Source organism: Cydia pomonella, chromosome 15, assembly GCF_033807575.1.
Source record: "Cydia pomonella isolate Wapato2018A chromosome 15, ilCydPomo1, whole genome shotgun sequence".
In the NCBI taxonomy this organism is placed as follows: domain Eukaryota; kingdom Metazoa; phylum Arthropoda; class Insecta; order Lepidoptera; family Tortricidae; genus Cydia; species Cydia pomonella.
Window position 1 is genome coordinate 10,584,738 of NC_084717.1, and position 20,643 is coordinate 10,605,380.

The 20,643-nt window shown below is 37.1% G+C and overlaps 1 protein-coding gene across 2 annotated transcripts in view; it reads right to left on the reverse strand.

Annotated features, from left to right (window-relative positions):
- LOC133525773 (alpha-actinin, sarcomeric) overlaps positions 1–20,643 on the reverse strand; it is a 51,036-nt gene that overhangs the window by 15,018 nt on the left and 15,375 nt on the right. Inside the window, exons 2-10 of one of the 2 annotated variants that reach the window (XM_061862156.1) lie at positions 10,055–10,259; positions 8,444–8,574; positions 7,397–7,631; positions 5,065–5,150; positions 4,548–4,640; positions 4,085–4,188; positions 3,399–3,525; positions 2,711–2,858; positions 634–784 (exon numbers count right to left, since the gene is read on the reverse strand). In XM_061862156.1, the coding sequence (XP_061718140.1) occupies positions 634–784; positions 2,711–2,858; positions 3,399–3,525; positions 4,085–4,188; positions 4,548–4,640; positions 5,065–5,150; positions 7,397–7,631; positions 8,444–8,574; positions 10,055–10,259 (1,280 nt within the window). Of the gene's footprint in view, positions 1–633; positions 785–2,710; positions 2,859–3,398; positions 3,526–4,084; positions 4,189–4,547; positions 4,641–5,064; positions 5,151–6,770; positions 6,857–7,396; positions 7,632–8,443; positions 8,575–10,054; positions 10,260–20,643 lie in introns of both variants that reach the window. The other variant, XM_061862155.1, reaches the window with a different exon arrangement.

The window sequence follows — 20,643 nt, forward strand, 5'->3', positions numbered from 1 at the left end:
ATGAACATGTTCTAGGAGTCAGTTTCCACTTACGTTAGTATGGGCGGTCACCATCTATAAGTCGCAGGGGTTAATAATTAATACAATTGGCTACTTGATCAGTTCTACTCTACAGGTCGCCTTTCTAAACCAATTTTCGTGAAATTTTGTGAGCAGCAGCAGTATCATGGTCACATTTTTATCAGCTGTCGAGTCATGCGTCACTTACGCACTTACATACTTGTTTAGAACGTGACAGGCATGGTGAAAAATGATAGAGCCGACCATCTCAGCCCTACTGGTTCGATAATTATGTTTTTTTGTTATTTTAGTTTTTCTAAATTCTTCTAAACGGCGGAGCTTTTTTAAGCTATGCTCGCGAGGTCTACTGGAGCACTGGTAATATTTTGTAACAAAGAAAAATGAACTCTATTTCGTACGCTATAGGTCCAAATTTCAAACGCTCACTTATGGAGAATAACCGGACAAGCACCCGTACACAAGGAGATCCAAACGCGCAAATGGTACTGGATTGGGCATATCCTCAGGAAGCCTGACATCCACCTATCCAGGGTGGCCCTGACCTGACTGACAAATTTGGTTTTTTTTTCTTCCATAGCCTAAGGAGGATAATACAATAAGGGTGCTATTTACTTGAGTTCCTGCGCAATGGCGGCGATCTGCTCGACGCGGTCTTGATGCGCGGCGAGGTCGGACTCGAACGCCTCGTGCTTCTTCTTGAGAGCCTTGATGTCCTGCAGCTTGCACTGCCTGAAGTCCTGGGACTGCAGCATCTCCTCCTTGCCTAAAATCGAAATGGTACTTTGAGGGTTATGTTTTTACATAAACGACACAAAAATGGACGTTAATCCTACCGCTACCTTTAATAAGGTAGAAAACTAAAAAGTCGTATTTTTAGCTAAAATAATTTAGTAGTTTTTGTAATGTGCGTCGAACTAAGTTACCTACTTTAGTTCCAAATGATAATTCGGGTGGCGGGCAATTATTCTTTAAAACTAAGTTGCCGCTTATTACAGAAGGTCTTGTTTGGACTCGTTGTACCTTGTGAAATGTTTGAAGTAGGGCTATCCTTTTGATATCAACTTTTAGCTGAAGTCCTGTACTATCATTTAACAATAAAAAAGTACAGGTCAATGACACTTTTTCGAAAAAAAAGATAATATATATAAAAAAAGTAAAATTTTGAAGACAATTTTTATCTATGTTATTAATTCTCGAGTAATTGTGGAAAAATGTCTGCGACATTTATGCTTTAAATTTATTAGGGAATAAATTCATAAGCTATCGAATTATATTTTTTTGTAATGTGCGGTAGGTAAATGGACAGATAATGGTACGTTAACCAAGTGCAGTCGTGTATGGCACCATAAAACTATGAAGGGGTGCATTTTAAAAATGGTTGAGAAAAACATAGGTATGGGGGGTGATTTCTCGATTAAATTCATCGTAGTATACGTGGTTAACGGCTCCACTTTACGTGGACAAACACGTTGTATAAAACCGATACCTATGTTTGTGACAACATTTCGATGCTTCGTTTTACTAGGTATTTGAATACCTTCCCCGCTACCGACTCGAGAACACCTTTATGTATAAGATTGTGTTCCTCTGATACATATTTTTTTTGTTACACATCATATTGTAATCATAAAGTAATGTTTACATTTTTGACAAATTGTGTATTTCATCCTGATAATTAAAACGGTGCATACCTATCTTTGCGCTTTCCTTTATTAAAAAGGTATTTTGTTTAGAAAATTCATTACTAGGTAATATTTTACGATTCAATTAGGTACTCAACTTTCATTATAATTTAAAAGCATCATAAGTATAAGAAAATGTATACAGACGACCGTTTCATGATCTATTTACTAATTGAACGGCTGACCTAGTTGGCACCGCCGCAGAGATGGTTAAACTAGAATGCGGACAATAATATGGCTGGTTGCAACATCAACAGAGACAACAGAAACAATTGTCATGTCTTTAGCGATTTCAACAGCTTGTTCCAATTTTAATAGACATATTCTAAAAATATAAAGAATCAACATTCTACTAATATTTTGCGAGATACTTTAGAAAATTTAAGGTGATTAACTATCGGAGCATAGTTAGGTCAAAGCGCATCTAATTTTTGCGATTCCTCTGCTGTTAGTAACCCGTAATGTTTTATGTATTACTAGATCTTTACAAACCCCTTTGCAAAACACTGCTGGAGTCGCGAACTACAGGTTGAAAACACTAGCATTGATTGATTGGCTTTGATTTGATCGGACCAATGCGCTTGGCAACTAATCCCGAGAATTCACGTAAGCGCTAGTTAGACTGCCATCTAACCCTTCCAACCCAGAGGGTAAACTAAGCCTTATTGGGATTACGGTTTCTCTTGACTTGCTAAAATAGACTTTCAGATTTACAGCTTCATTCAAAATTATACTTTCGTATACTGTGCGCGGGTTACTGTCGTAGTCAGTCCTAATCTCGATGGCGTCGTATAGATCCAAAAATGCACAAAGTTGACTAAAAGAGTGCGCAAAATCCTAAACCTTTGAACGCCCCGCCTATTGAGCGCGGCACGTCATCATGCACGTCGTCGGGATACACGAAGGTTGACATCGGACTGTAGCCGGGCGCGTCAGTTGACGTGTTTGGCGGTGAAAGGTTTAAGTTGAAAGCTTTGATTGTAACTCGCAATGGACGTCCGTGTTACCTCTGGTCCAGTCCTCGTGGATGTCGGCTTTGTGCTTGAACTTCTGCGCGAGGTACTCGAGCCTCTCGAGCCGCATCATCTCGCTCAGCAGCCACTCCTCGAACGCCTTCTCGGCGATCTCCAGGCCCTTCCAGGCTCCGGCGATGTCCTGTAAATCAGATTAATTCATAATAAAAAAAACTGAAGAGATATCATTAAGACAGGAAGTTTCTCCCGCTTATTTGAAACCAGATTCTTACGGACGAATCATAAATAGAAACAAATAGATACTTCGTTACTAAAGGAATATACCTAAACATTTTTCCTCTAAAAAATAGCCACGTTTTTCATAACAGCGAAAGACACTTAAACGACCGTTCGTTGGGATAAGATTCTCTAAACTGATGTTTATTTCATGTAGGTACTAATACCACATCTGCGCTCTTCTCGGATGTTTGACGTCCGTCTAAATCTGATTTGGAATCAACTAAGTTATTATGCGTGTTAGTGTCAAATATTTGACCATTTTGAGAATCAACTCATTCAGTTCATTATGTACGATTTAACCCCTTGAGTCCCACCCCACGGACGCGATATTCGGTTAGCAATGACAATCAAAACTCAATTGTGAATTTAAAACCTTTGTTTTGCAAATTTAGTTCCCTGAGAGTAAAGGGTATATTTAGTTAGATATAGGGTAAATACTGACGGAAACCATCTTGCCCTCAGTGGGCATGTAGGCGGGGCGGTTGCTGAGGCGCAGCTTGGTCTGCAGCGTGTTGAAGTTGGTCTCGAGCTTGGCCTTCTGCTCCACACGGGGCGGCTTGTGCTTACGTCTGGAAACGGAACATTTACGTTTGAAAGTATACTGTATTTGTAAAGCCGTAAAGACTAAATTACTCGTTCGACATTTTTGGGACTGGAAAACAGAGTCAGGACAAGATAAGTTGGCAGCGATTTTGATAGCCCAGCCTGTGCAAGTAAACGTCATAATTTCATAGAAGTTTGACGTTTAAAATGACAGTTGCATTGTCTATTAGGCTGCCAAAATCGCTGCCAACTTATCTTGGTTTGACTTTAACACGATGCTAAAGAAATACGCTCTATGGCATGCATACGGCAGTAGACACTGATATTGCAGGGCCAAAATAATAATTCAGAAAAAATACTACATGCGTCAAGGTGTAAATTTTGCTCAACGAAAAGTGATCAGGAAATTTAATCATTTGGTCGCGTGCGGCGCGTTATCGTGAACCTTGTTGCAATGCACGAAGGTTGATATTGGGCTGTAACCGCGCGCGTCAGTTGACATCTTGGGCGGTCAAAGGGTAAATAATGGTATATTTTCTTCTACTGCGTCAAATAAAATTAGAAAAGCAGAGTATGATTGCATACCTGTAAGTACGGTAGTCCTCCAGTTTCTTCTGGCAGCCGGCGAGAGAGTTGTCCGTCTGGCGGCTGTTCAGCCACGGCATGGTGCGGCGGATCCATTCCAGAAGCTGCGGATTTTAAATATAAAATGATATGAGGTGTGTAACATAAAAAAATATAGACATTAATAAATTAGCGCAATGAATTGGTATAATTCAGGGCGGGTACAAGATCATAAGGGTTAATTCAACACGATTGCTTGTTTTTGTTCAGGTTTGATCATCTATAACTGCCAGGAAATGCGTTCTAAACGTTCTTTGATATTTGTATCATTAGGTTTTAAATAATGTTAATTTAACCCTCGCTTTCCCAATACTTTTCCTAAGATACGATTTTATTTATATTCCTAGGATAATTATTTTTGTTGTTAGACCCGAACGAGCCGATTATTTTTTAATTTGTCATAATATGGTTCAGGGATACTTACATCACTGGCAAGACGTTCGTACTCTTCCATCAGGCGTTCGTTCTCCTGGTTGACTTTGAGAACCTTGCAGATGCGGTTCGCGGCCGTTTCAGCCTGGATTGAAAAAAAAATCGTTAATATAATAATCCTATTAGTATATAAAGCTGTTATGAACAACAAAAAACAAAATACGAAAATATTGATGAAGGTTATAACAATTTTAATAAATTCGTCATTTGCGAGTATAAACATCTTTGAAATAATAATTTTGAGACAATTAGTTCATGACCAAATAAAACAGCGCACAGGTATGGAGACAGATATACAAATAATCTAAAATTGTTTCAACAAATATACCTCTAAGACGCCTCTCAAGGAAATTGGACCATGATTTTCTGGTTCTCGAGAGTTCTTTTTGAGATTTCAAGTGACACATATACCACACATAGAGTTAGGTAAATAGGTACATGACTCGCAGATGTAACCACGAATTTAAAGTTTTATAGGTAAAGAAAAAAAACAGATGAATGAGACAAACCTTCTGCGCGCCAGAGAAGCAATGGTAGTAGGAGGATACGTAGGTCATGACGGCGCGCTCGTCCGGCATGGCGGTGTTCTGCAGATCTGGCGGGCGCCACGCGCGCGGGAAGGGTTAGTTTCATGCGATGCGATACTAATTAGCACTTTAACTGCTTGGAAATAATGGCTGAAATGCCTTGGCTGGAAGTGCAATTACTGACTTTGAAGCGCCAACATTTTTTTTATAAAGCATTTAGCGGACTGTTTTGTATATTTAAGCTAGATATTTTTACATAGATTTGAGAAATTATGAAGTTGTTAACATGGTGAAACTTTCGATAATACTGTATCTACTACCCGTTCGTATCAAGTTGGCCATTACCTCCCGGCCCGCATCACCCCCTCTGACTCCTTATCCACTCGGCCACTACAGCTTTACAATTACTTTTATTACTTAGATTACATTTAATACAATAAAAAGAAAAATATTATCTAAAGTGAGCATTAAAAAAAGTACGAAATATTTTTTTGTCTACTAGTAATTATACCTGAGTCGTTATCATGTAAGGGTTGCCGACGGCCAACTTGAACCGAACAGGCAGAACTTTACGATGCTTCCAATCGAGTGCCTACATATATTTATGGGGCTAATTTGTACTAAAGCAACACGTTTAACTGACCTGCAAATAATCTTGTTGCAAAAGACAATTAATATGCCTGTTACTTATTCGATTTAAGTTTTAATTTTATAATAACAGTCATATATAATCTACCCCAAAAATATCTACACTTGATTAAAAAACACCATTATTATAAGTTGCAAAAGTTTCACAAAATAAACAAGGTCATATCCATGAAAATCTGATTTATAGGCATATTTAAAGCAGTTAAAGTGTGCCAATGCTCATGTTTCAACAAGCCGCGTCTATTCAGCCGTGAGTCGAAACAAAAGCATCAGCAAAGTTATTAACAAAGCTCAGTCATTATTACACATAACACGATATTCAACATCAATCGCTATTTCATTGTTGGAACAGGATAAACAAAGGATTGTTTTTTCTATTTGCTCTTGATAAGGAAAGTCGTATCAACCAGTACTCTTCCTGTTAAGTCATTACTAGAAAACTGCTGTTCTAGTTCCCGTACAGTTTAGATTTACAGTGTTCGTTGACATTGACCTTCCTTTGTGTTTAAATTAACGACCCTATTATAAAATATAATTTAAAAAGATAGGTACTAAATTGTTTTTGTAATTCTTGTAAACAAGGACCATAGAGCGACCGGAACTTAGATGGTTATGTTTTTATAATACCCACAAATGCGCAGTCAGTCGCTCTAGGGTCACTTGACAAGTCGTAAGAACGACATACATATTATTTCTTATTACACATTGTTATCGAATTAAGCCTTAGGACATCTCTAAACCGCAAACGATCCCTAAAAGTCCGTAATGAGTCACAGTTTAGAGAAACCCCGTTCACTTTCCTAAATCGGCTGCTAACTGTTCCAAACGAAGAGCGGCTGATTCATGCTATAAGTGACACACAAAAGGCGTTAAGGGCTCAAACGTACCCTTACCACGAGTTTACTGCGGTCGTATTCACAAACTTGCATTGCGTCTCGCTCGTACTCATATTAGTGTGAGCGGACACTGAGAGTGAGTTAGTGAATACGGCCGTAATCATTTCATGGTAAGGTTGCTGGGGTAGCTTCGGCCATCTGTACCTGCTGCGCGCCTTGGAAGGCGTGGTAGTAACATGACACATAGGTCATTATGGCGCGCTCGTCCGGCTTTGGTGTGTTAATAAGGTCTGTAATGCCCAATTTAAGTTAATACCCGTCGAAAATGTGCAGCTTGCAGGGGCTTTCTTTCTTGTACAGTTCTCCACTTTTTTAGGTAGCTTGTCTTTATTTAGTTTTGTTGACTTTTTGGTTTCCATTAAAAAAATAAAGAAATCTATCCGTTTGTATAATATTTGGTTATCATACTAATAAAGTAATATTACATAATATCAGCTTCTTGCTGCACGAGACCGACTCGCACTACATTTTAGATTAATTGCGAGTACAACTGACTTTCTAATAAAAATGTATAGTAATTAGAAGAACAATCTATTGTGGTCGATAGCAAATCAGTCAGCACGGAAAAGGAAGAGCGCCTATGTAGGCATACATTTGATGAAATTTAAAATGTCCTTATCTATATGGGAAAACATATCAAGCCGTCTTCATATTGAAAGCAGATCGGCAGGCCGCTGCGATGTGCAAGCGGGACATCGCTATATACGACCATAGCGTTGTCTCGCTCACACCGCGGAGCGACGTGTCTATTATATCAAGATAAAACTCACCATCAGGGTCCAACATGCGCGGGATGTCGAGATACTTCTCAGCGACATCGAACGCCGTGTTGAGGTTCTCGAGCGGGTTGTCCTTGGACAGCTTGCTGTAGTCGATCAGGTCGGGCCTGTGCCTGTGGATGAGTGCGCAGAATGCCAGACCGTCCTTGAAGGACAGGTGGAAGTTCTGCACGTTCACGTTCTTGTACGGGGCTGTCTTGCGTTGGCACCATAGGAGGAGACCTTCCTGTAAGTGGGAAATGGTTTTGGTGTTGAATATTCGTGTTATAATGAAAGGTACATTAAAGAGGAATATGTATAATCAAATCTGTCAGAGTCAGACCAAGCCAAGTTGGCAGCGATTTTGATATCCCAGCCTGTAAAAGTGTTAAGTAAACGTCATATTTTCATAGAAGTTTGACGTTTAATATAAAAGCCTGTCAAAGTCGCTGCCAGCTTATCTTAGTCTGAGTCTACCAGAATAGTAATGTCTAAAAATATTAAATCCTAAAAATCCAGTTAAATCAAGCCGAAATATTTAAATGTAAAGTAAAAATACGACTATCTTAGCTCCGTCTGTTTTACTATTATAACACTTGAGTGACATTGATACTGCAATGTATGGATACTGTATCAGAATGCCATGGAAAAAATTGGTATCCTGGACGCACCTTCCAGGCTTTGGTATACGTAACTGTTTGATTTTTTTATTAACTTAGCTTTTTATGTATGCCTGCCGGGAATCTCAGCTGACGGTTTATCAGAAGTCAGGTTACAGTTGCTGTTCTTTCTTATAAAAAATACGAAGTACGAAGTAAAATACGAAGAATGGAATGCGGCTCCCGCCATCTGTATTCCCTGATAAATAGGACCTCGTTCTCTTTAAAGCAAGAGTATAGAGGCTACTACTGAACCGGTGAGCTCCATCTTAGGCCCTCCCATTCTTAAAATTCCAACCATTCGCCGATCAGTTTATAATTAAAAAAAAAAAGTGGCGACTGCTAGTATTTTGTGTTTGTGTTGTGTAATTGGCATCAATACTGGTAATCAGCTACGTACCTTGGCGGTCATTTCTTCGACTGAGATGTCCTGGATGGCGAATCGCAGGATAATGGTCCAGATCATACCCAGCGTCATCTTCAAGTTGCCATCGACGATTTCTTCAGCGCCGATAGATACCAACTTTACGCCTGAAATGTTAAAATGGATATTTCAACAAAGTTTACAACGCAGGTATGTATCTTTAGTTGATCCTTAGCATGAATCCTTTTAATTTCACAATTTAAAAAATACGATGCTTTACTAATGCTAAAATTGTATTATACATGGAACTCTCATACAGTGAGAGGGACGGAAAATGTTATCTTAATTAAAAGGAGTTATAAGTTACTATTTAATTTCCTAATTAACCCTTTTTTGTATATTGCTCTTGAATATAAATTGAACAAGTGACATAATTACGTTTTTAGGAATATCTTAGTATCTAAAATTTGCCTTATAAAATAAATTACAATTAAATACAAACTAACTTACTATCAAAAATGTCCCCCAAAATCTGTACCCTGCGGAAGGGTGCCCATAATAGCTTGAAATAAATGAATTTTTTTTTTTTTTTTTTTTATAATGCTGGCTACATTCCTCCGCTGAATGGCTATGACGATTTTTTGGCCAAGGAAGTTATTTACAGGAGCAAATTGTAATTATCTTTATTTCAATTAATTCTGTTTATTTTCCTGTTAACCCATTATTAAGTTGAAATCCAACGTTGCAGCGGTCTCATTAATGGTACGGAGCATCAATTGAAGTATTTTTCTTGAAATATACTTAAGTTGTCTCTATATTTGTTTTGTGAAATTATGTTTAAATTAGTCACTTACAATAAACGTCATTAATTAAGACCATGTGCGTGTATTTTGTAGGAGAGGTTAAACAGGTTTATAGGTGGTGGTTTTTTTATCTAAATTAAATATTTCTTTTCGATTTACAGTCAGCAATACCATTATTAAGTTGAAATCCAACGTTGCAGCGGTCTCATTAATGGTACGGAGCATCAATTGAAGCATTTTTCTTGAAATATACTTAAATTGTCTCTATATTTGTTTTGTGAAATTATGTTTATATTAGTCACTTACAATAAACGTCATTAATTAAGACCATGTGCGTGTATTTTGTAGGAGAGGTTAAACAGGTTTATAGGTGGTGGTTTTTTTATCTAAATTAAATATTTCTTTTCGATTTACAGTCAGCAATACTATTCGCTTAGCACCTTTCCATACCTACATACTTCTATGCACTTTTTTTCTCTGTAGCTGACTGTACCTACCAATGTATGTATTCCAACATGGTACTGAGCTTGCACTCCGGCAAGAAATATCTTTAACAACTTTATCACAAGTAGATACCCACCATTGCCTCCTTTTTTGCAGGACTACAGACCTGATTACTGGGATTACCACTAGTATTACGTAGGTACCTAAATGTTTATGCCAAGCTTCATGGAGGTACTTTAAATGCCGTTTTAATGAGAGCGTAACTTCGATTGTATGGGACCAGCTTTTTTCGTATGACTTGTTGCTGTTAAGGTGCGTCCAGATTTCCGTGGGTGCAGCGCACACATAGTATAGCACGTCGGATTCGGGCAAAATGAACACACATTTAGGATGTAAGTACCTTTAGAAGCGATGAAGTCCAACGCCTTATTGACATTGGCGATCTTGTGGAACCTCATCTTGCCGCGGTCGGGCTTGGGAAGGGTCTCGCCCGAGATGACCTCGAGCAGCAGCATGAGCTTCAGGCCGTTGCGGAAGTCGTCCTCGATGTTTTCGATGCCGGTGCCGGCTTTGCGGAGGTGGCTGTTGCACCATGCTGTGAAGGTCTGGAAGGAGAAAATAGGTCCGGTTAAACTAATACGATTTCAATATAAAAAAATAATGGATGGCCTCTTATCGGAGGTGAATTTAAGTAAGTATAATTATTAGGCATTGGAAGCAAAAATTGCGCTTTTCACCAGAAATCTCGGGGCGGGTGAGGCAAATAAAAGCAATGGCAGCAGGTGCTGTGTCAACAATAAGAACTTTAGTGGGTCACTGATACAGTCATGCTCATATGTAATAGGTAAATCTTACTGCAGTTACAAGATTTTTTAAAACAAATAATTATGTTACTTTCTAACGTGTAATTAATTTGGTTTGATAACATTTTATAAATTTATATCGGATGGAGATTTTAATTTGAGTTTTCGACTACAAAGTTCAAAGAATACAAAGTTGACTTCAAGGTGCCGTAGGTTCAGAGAGCGGAGTGTATGAAAACTTTAACTGCTTTTTTAGATCACAATGCGGATAATAAAGTTGCCACACATTTAATTAACAATCTTGAGGATTTTTTCTACGGACTTTAGGGATTCGTATCCAGATTTGACTTTTGCTCGATAGTCAAAAATTACGAACATAGATCTAGAACGCACTTTAAAAATTTGTAACTATTTATGCACAAAAGCCAAACATGAAAAATGCCTATAAAAATGCGCAATTTTATTTTTGGAGGAACTCATCGATTAGGTACTTTTTTTTGTTAAAACTTACAACATATTAAAATTCAAATACGTTATATCCGCGGTAGCACGCACATCCATCTCGCTCACGCTTACGCTCAGTGAGAGTGAAAGAAGAACAACACCTACGGAGCCTCAAGTATCTGAGGAATATTATTCATCTGGGAGAGGTGCTTTAGGGGATTCCCAAAAAGCATGCTCAACCGCATCACAGTGTCCGCATTATCTTTAATTGTGTGTAAAATGAGGGACAATTGTCACAACTTCAAAAGAAAGAGCTGACAACAATAACAAACACAAATATGGCCATAATGAGCAAAACAATGAATGGAAGCACATTTGTTTGTTTACACCGCCGTTATCGCGAGATGCCCCGAGGAATGCAATCTCGCCGGTAGCTCATCACGCTTTTATCAGACGTTATCACCGTTATCTCGGCCGACGTGCGCTCTAATCGGTTCTAATCTCCCGTAATGTCATATTTACGCGTGCATCTTTTGTGTAGCGTCGGATGAGAAACAAAGAAAATAAAATACGCGTTTCGTCCAAAATTTCATTTGAGATACAATCTGCAACAGTCAACTGTGCGGGCTATATTACTTTTTCATTAAAACGATTTTGGTTAAATAATGCGTTGGTTTACCACCTTTCGTCTGTATTGTATTAATACCAAAACCTAAAACTTAACATACTTAATTAGCCTTAAATCTTGTTTATTTTGATAATTGACCTAATTAAACAAGTAAAATAGGTACTAAATTTGTAAATTATGTAAAAGCTTGTAAAAGAATGCAATTTTCTCATCAATTTTTGAAGAATAAAGAGCTTTTATGATCCGGTGGTGAAAAAAATATAATGTACAGTCAGAAAACTGTTAGCATGTCATCCCTGAATACTTAGTTTTATGCACAGGTGTTAAGCTAATAGTTTTTTTGACTGTACCTACCTAAGTATCTAACTTTCGGTTCCTAAATTGTTATTAAATATTTTTTTTGCACAGCTGGCAGGCAGTTAAAACAACCAAAGTGGTCGTCAAAAGTCATTACATTTTAATCGTAAATTGATTTTTGATTACGTCAATTAATTGTGAATTAATTCATTTTATTTTGCCACTCGTTTACGTTACATATTTCAGATAATTGTAATCAGTTCGTTTTGTTATTGTTGCTAAGTGGAAAGGACTTGCTCTATCTCTATTATAATTAGAACTACTAGAAGATTTATACTCAATAATTTTGTGAGAATATTAACAGCGAACGAACGAACTAACACAAAAATAAATTGTTTAGAGTCTTGGGAAGGTCACAACAACATGAAATAATATATGTATGTGTAAAAGAATATGTATATACAGGGATTAACTGAATGGAACTTGAGGATCAGTTCGGTATTTTTAATAACATCGTACGCAATATCCTGTTATTTATAACAAGTCCACGATATTGAGGAAAATCTTTTTTAGCGCACGTTTCATCGTCATCGTTTAAATCATACTGTAGGTAGAATGAAAAAAACCATAACATGTACTTGTATACTCATATTATTAAGTAAATACCTATATTACGTTACCTAAAATGTTACAATTCATAACCTATTATTTTAGTTCTTATGTCTCTATTTACGTTATTATTTGAGAAAATATATTATAGGTTATACGATCTACGTAAACCAGAACCTATTATTTACACTTGGAATTATTCCTAAAATCTATGGGCTATAGAAAACAAATGAAGGACATACAAGGGGCGTTAATCAATACTGCAGGGTTGAAATTCTTAACCTTACCCAGCCAGTCTAAGACCATTAGACCAGTATAACAGAGATCTCCGAACGCACATGTTTATTGTATCTTCAAGTGATCCTTACGCTGGTTCAGATGCACTCGTTAAGGGTTTTTAACAACAGCACAGTTGCATCAGGTAGGGGCGAGGGTCGGACCCTCGGCTTTCCTAATTTCGCGTGCCATTTAAAAAGACCCGAGAGCACCGCATCGTTGGGGACATACGACTGTTTCTAAGTGCGGAATTTGATTGCGATTATTAGCGCACGAATACTTCGTTATGTCTCTCCACCGGCCAGACTAATTCATATTACCTAAACGTATTAAAAGTAAGTAAATAAATAAATAAACCTCTAAGTAAGATTTTAAATTTCGATATCACATCATGCCATCTGTAGATTGTACATAAAAGTTTCTATCTAATGTTATGTATATACTATTCTGGATACAATTAAATAACATTCAGTTGTGTTTTCTAGAAGTCCAACAAAGTTTCTACAATGTAATTTCTCGTTTTTAGTTCCGTGGAATTTTGACGTTTCCTGGGACTGCCAGGCAAAAAATACTCCTTAAATTTGTGGTGAGAATTACAAGTCAAAATAAAATATGGTACTTATTTCCATTACGACATAATTGTTTTTACTTACAAACATAATAATACTTAATTTGTGAAAACGAAGATAGTCTAATTTACTGTCGGCAACGCGCATGTAACGAGTTGCAGGCGTACATAGGCTACGGAGACTGCTTACCGTCAGGCGGGCCGTATGCTTGTTCGCCACCGACGTAGTATAAAAAAAAATTGTATACTTTGTACAATCTCGTCTCAGCTTTATGAAATAAATGGCTGGACAGTATAAATATATTAATACTTATACTGTCCAGCGAAAAATAAAATAAATCCAGTGTTGCAGTTTCGTAAAAAGAGACGCAGTTGCCATTGTCAGCTGTCAAATATTCCTCCAAATAATTTGGAAAACTGTTGTTATGGCATGACTCATCATTCGGCTTTAACAGTATCAACTTGGACGTGCGAATGCGAATGTGTTTCCGAGTTAAATAAAAGTTCATGCAAAAAATATTAACTTCATTAAAAAATAATGGATAATAATATGTACAGTAAAACATGATTACAATCCCTAAAACGTCAAATTATGACAGCTGTCAGAATTCCAGAGTTTAAGTTTAACAGTCCTTGTTACAATTGTGCTAGTTCTTGTATAATTATCTTTTAGATGTACTTCTACGAAGATCATCGCGTGTTCATAAAAGCAAAAAAACTTGCAGTGATTTGATGTCGAAAGGATTCCATCGATGATTATTCCAGTAACCAGTCATCATCTAACATCAGTCAGCATTTAAGTTCAGCAAAAGAACTTATGCTTATAATGTCATTAGGTACAATATAATGCATGCAATCAAATCCGTCCTAGGTATCCTGTATTCAGAAAGCGATATTTGGTCGTGTACTACTTAAATACCTTTTATGCATTTAAGACCTTTTGTGTACCTTTCAGTAATTGCATAATGGCCGCCTGCTATACCTATGTAAACGCGATTTGTAACGGAGACGGTCCCAAGGTCGGTTCTGATCAATTTAATTCAGAGCATTCGACGGGTATGCGTGATCGGGTCGCGTTGTGTTGATGACACGACGACACAGGTGCTAACAATGACTGGCCAAGTGTTGAATTAAGGGTTCTGTAGGAAAAAAAGTGGCCTCTCAACTTTGTCTGTACACTCAGTAGCGGGTAGGTTGGTACTGATTTAATGGACTAACCCTGTTGTCAGTTTATTCTGCTATTCGTCAGTTTACAATAAAAAATAAAGAGTTACCTAGCAAGTTAATCCAAAAAAATTTGATAATAAAGTCTATAGAAAAGCAAGTATATGTAGATTAACGGCGCAGGCGACTAAAGATCAAAAATGGGTCAATTAGTTAATTTTTTAAATGTTCTTTTTCAACATGTATTCGTACTAGATACTGATTCCTAAAACGCTGGTATCTAGGATACTAGTGCATAATACGTAGTTTCCGCGTATGCCTTTAAAGTGCATTAGAACAATAACGGCCACATAAATCAGGCTGTTCTCGATAATTAGCCGCCCACGGAACGGAATTGAGTCATGTTATATGTTGAACAAAGACAAATAACCAACACCTGGTTTGGAATACACATAGATTTTGCGGCTAATTGAAATATTCAATACAAAAATTCAATAAGATACCTTCTGGGTTACTATAATGGAATGTTGATTCGTTCGCAAAAAAATCTACCTGGAACATTAATTTACACTGCGATGCTGTTCGTTAGAATTTCGACTCTAATACCGTCGAATAGGCTTAGTTTTCTGTTAAAAGAGGTTATTTAGAATGCAACAAGTTGATAGATGGCGGTGCGATTGCTGAGGATAGCAAAAATGCATGCACTGCGGAACATCGGAGACTACATTCGTCGTATGATTAGTGCTAATCGAGCAATAACCGACCTTCAATCCTTGGCAGAAGGGTTATGACGAACGCTAACGTGGCTTTGCACCTTATGATTCACCATGCACGGTCACTTGGCAAGAGATATTAAATAAAAATACCTTTATTACATGACATAGTCGTACGCATACGTTGCACATGCATCATCCGATTAACGGGTCGCCGGACCAGTCACGATATTTGAGAAAACTGACGGAATTTTAGGTTAAAGCAATACGTTGCGGTCTGAACGAGAAAGCTGTGAATACAAAAAAGGTCGCGTTGAATACGGTATCGTTATTTATGAAGTGAATCCGAAATGCTGATTTACAACATTATAAAACGCCATCGTAAACAAAGAACACAGTCCAGCGAGTGCAGCGTAGCATTTTATTGTTGTCCAGGTTGACAGTTGACAAATATTAAGTAACGTTGGACTAGTTCTTAAATACCGGGATGCCGTCGAAATATTCAGTGGCCTCGCGAATGGGAGATGTCCCTGAGACAAAACACTGCGTGACCCAGAATGTGAAAATAATCCAGCATCACCTTGCAACGCGCACCACGGCCAGCGCTAATCTAAAATAAGGCACGCAGGTGTAGACAGGCGAATGCGGCTTAGAATAAGAAACATACGTCTCTACTACTGGACTGTGGACATGTTGTCAACAGCGAACAATGAAAGGTTGATGCTAAATAACCTCCAAGTAAATAACAGAGCAAAATATGACAGGGCAAGCCGTGTGATTCTAGGTCGTGCTTTGATTGTTTAGATAGACAAATGGCATTGCTTTCTTTTCATGTACCTAGTTTCAGGAACCATCGAAGACCTATTAATCAGCAAGTGAAACTCGTAGTAAACGCGTCGTAAATGTGACGTCGATTATCAAATGGGCATTCGTCGGTCACAATTGGTTATTAAATTGAGTTGAATGAGATCGCGTAACCAGGCAGTCCTTAAAAATCGTAACATTACGACCCGATTCGCGACTTGTCCGTTTTATGACGCTTGGAAAACGTGAAATATCAACAGTGGCTGCAATACAATTCGTTTTATTACTAAAAATAAAAAGCCAAAGTAGTATTTACGGATGTAATTGAAACGATTTTGTTACGGTTGATGTGATGTCGATAAAACACGGTTTTCAATGTTATGATAAGCGCTCAATTCAATAAACAGTATAAGTACCTATAAGAAATTCATGGTGGAGAATAAGTAGGAACCGTTTAACATCTGTGACAAAATATGTATCAAGAATAGCTCGCCAGGCTCGTGACATTGGCAATCCGTTCTCAGCGGAACAAATTAGTCGGTGTTAGTTGTAATGTAACATACACGCCATGCATTCAAATGTTTGTTACACACGGCCATCCCACACGAGCTTGTACTTCTTGATATTATCTCAGGAATAACATGATCTATAGACGATAGTGCATTTTTCGTCGATCGATAAAGATCGCCCTTACGCAATGTTAGATTTATCTTCACCGAACATGTTCCAACGATGTCATAACAACTAAAGTCATTAAATTTAACTATCGTATCGTCAAACTAGTCCAACCTTAGCCACAACACGCAGTTTGTTAAAACACTGGTTCACTATAATGGCCTTTATTTGTCTCGACTGAATAACAGCCTGTCATAAGCGTTATGATTTATGCAGCATTTATTAATGCAAGGTGCCAAGTGCAATAGTGCCAGGTAAAGTTGTTTGGCAACATTTGGCTGCACCCATAATCGGAGAAGAATTATACATGGGTGATAAATTCATTCATTAAATTATAATTGCTGCATATCTCATTGCTAAATAAATCTCATAAAATTAATGAAACGAAAGCGAATGCAGAGAATTTAATTCGTTAGCGATTTCCGATCACCTATTAGAAAGCTAAGTGTGAAATGTGTAATTTGGGTTTTAATATCAATTGCCAAAATTTAATGGTCATGATTTTGAATGAGCGTTATGGTTAAATCTTATGAATTATTTAGGAGAGAAACATGTTGTGCGATATGTCTCGACATTCCAGTTTCAAACGTTAATGTAATGCCGTTAGGACCGGTTAGCTGGGTTTCCTAAATCGTTTGATCATTTCATGTCCTGTTTGAATAATCTCGATAACCAAGTAAAAGTGAAAACGATTACGCAACAGCAAAACCGAGAGTAAATAAATAAGTCTAATTAAGTAGGCAGTTCGTAAGGTCGTTTCAATTTCGCTTACTTTGACCTGTCAAATAAATCACATGGAAAGCAATAGATTCAAGGCTTTCGTTTTAATTGACACTATTAATCATATATCTAAAAAAACAATACAACTGTGATTAATAAGTTAATTTAGTCGTTAGGTTCAAAGTGTCATACGAAAATATGATATATCACTTAATATTACAATTCAATCTTACTTGTGTGAATGTTACATTAGTTGTGTAATTTAGAGCCAAAGTTATATTTCAATTAGGCAATAAAAGGACAATATAATTTTAATCACTGTAGCTTGTATGTAACCGACAGCCCTGTGGTCGTTGTCACAGATTAATAAATAGTAAAATAAATACTAAAGGACAATTGTACACAGATCGACCTAGTCCCAAGTAAGCTTAGTAATAAGGCTTCTGTTGTGGGTTGGGTACTATACACCGTGTTTTTATTGAATTCCGTTAACTCTGGGGTATGGGTTAGGTTAGGTTACGTTTAAGGAAACTATATGGCAAAGTTACTTTTCAAACATTTTTTTAAAAATAAAAAGTAATTAAATGTTGTATGTAGCGTTGTTGTAATACGGGCATTACATTTAATTCAACCAAATAATTGAAAACTGTGACACATGAATGTCATTTCGAACATCAATCGTCCGAGATAATATTTAGTAGCAAATGTACACACTCGTACTAAACACTAATCAATATGTAAACAGGCCTTAAGACAAGTGTATACGCTCGTAAGGGCCTTACAAGATAAAAATAAATTATTTATTATTTTCGAAATGGAGTTAATTGGAATACCGGTGTCTTTAAGAAAGTTACTTAATTGAAGCTCAGAAATGTACCCTTGAAATTAACGGAAAAAAACACGGTGTATAGATGACGATATATATATAGGTATATGATATAGGTTATAGATAAATACTGAAATACATAGAAAATACCCGTAACTTAGAAACAAGTACTTGTGATGAACACACATAAAAATTCGCGTACCATGATTCAAACCCTGGACTTCCGGCTTTGAGTACTTCTTTGGCACTTGGCAGTGTCACTACTGACTAAGCTAGGAGGCCGTTAATCATATGTAAAGCATCTTCATCAGTTAAATCTCTTGCAAAGCTATGTCAGTTTTCAGTATTTTAATGTACCTGTGTGTGTGTTATCGCCTTTAACATAGCCAAATGAAATGAAGAATATATGAATGCATATTTCCTTGTGTATGGTCGGGCGTGTAATTTAAACATCACACGATTCGATTGACACAGATCGGCAGTAGCGAGAGAAAGAGCAAAGACAATCGATGATTATTTTGATGGATGATGACGGCTTCCGTGGGCGATGAACGGTGCGTGTATCATTAGCACAGTTTAGGCAATGCTGCTCATGATTACGGGGCATCATTGAGCAATAAAATACTGATTAGCGGTATTTATGTTGAATCATGCATTACATCTGTCTTTGATTTATAATTGGAGTATAAAAATAAATAAATGTTTGGGCATAACTTCTGGACGCTGTCCGAAACTAAGCTTGAAGAAAGTAGTGGTTGGCTTTTTCCTGGTTTTATTAAGTACCTTGTTGCCAAAGGCAGAGCGTTAAGTACTCATTAGGCAAGTCAGGGCTAATATGGCTTGTTTTTTCAGGAATACCTGCAAAAAGGTGCTTCGTTGCCTTAAAGTTGGTCGCTTACCATGCAAGTAGCTAACGCTAATGTTCGTTCTAAACATTTCTGTTTGAAATTTATTTTAATATAATTAAGAGGAACAAAATGTATTGGAGACTTACTTATTATTGTAGAACATTTCATAATTATATTTCTAAATTAAATTCGTAAAACCGCAACGCATAGTCGCAAGAACAAAAGCTTGCATCTTGTTCTATCACTTAGAATGAGTTGTGGTAGTAAATGTCAGAATTGTATTGCTACTACAACCTACTTACAAGCACTTGCACACAGACTTGCATATAATATTATATAAATCAAGTATTCGTTTTTGTGATAACTTTAATGAGTTGTGCTAGTAAATGTCAGAATTATATTCCTACTGCAACCTATTTACAAGCACTTTCATACTCTCAATGAACGAATAGGCAGTTACGACCAAAGACACTCGTATCTATTAAATTGATAAGCACGGTATGACGTGGTATGATATACCAATTAGTAGCAATTTTGGCAAGATGCTATTGATAACAAATCAATCATGCAATTATAAAATGAACCTTACAGGAAATTGAAAAGATTGAATTTGATGGACAGGCCTTAATGTTATACGAGTTATTTGAGTGGGTGCGGAATTATTACACCTGCGAAGGTAGACATCGGTCATCGCCTACAGATGCATATAGAATATAGACCCGTTATTCGGCATACATTTCATAATATAATTTATGTATAAATATTAACACGCCTCTATTAGTCAATACCATACATAAACTACGAATTCTTGAGTCATTTTTAAATCTATTGTTTTAAAAAGCTTCCATATATTATTAAGTTAATGTTCATTAGATATTTTTAAATGCGTGGAATCGTAATATTGCTTTGGGAAAAGTGTATTCAAGAAACTATTTCGATAGTTATCCGACAATGACAACTAATACTATGCACTCACTGTAAATCCAGCTTCGAACCATGATCAAACTGTGCCAATACCTGTAAATAAACAGAAAAATAAATAAGTACGACATACAATAAAGCTAAATAAAGTGTAGGTTTATGCACGCTGCACAAGTGCACAGCATCAATAATTTTTCTATGAATTTAACATTGCTATTAGAAGTGTACTAAAATCTCAATAAGCAATGTGTTTTATAGTAAATACATGTTTATACACATTTTCATATTATTTTTTCCTACCTGTGGGCAATCTGCCTCAGAGTACAAACTGTTTGTGTTGTGATAATTTACAACGCATTCTATTTTAATGCAATTTTCAATTCCAATTTCACAGTTGTTAAAGCCTACTGAGCGCTGGTAGCCTGGCGGTAAGAGCATGCGACTTTCAATCCAGAAGTTCCGGCTTCAAACTCCGGCTGGTATTATCAATGAGGTTTTCGGAACTTATTTCCAGTCGCTTTTCGGTGAAGGAAAACATCGTGAGGAAACCGGACTAACCCCAATAGGCTTTATAGTTACCCAATAGGCTCTGGGTTGGAAGGTCAGATGGCAGTCACTTTCGTGAATAGGTACTAGTTCCTAAGCCAATTCTTGAGATTTGTTACCAAGTGGACCCAAGCTCTCCATGAGCCG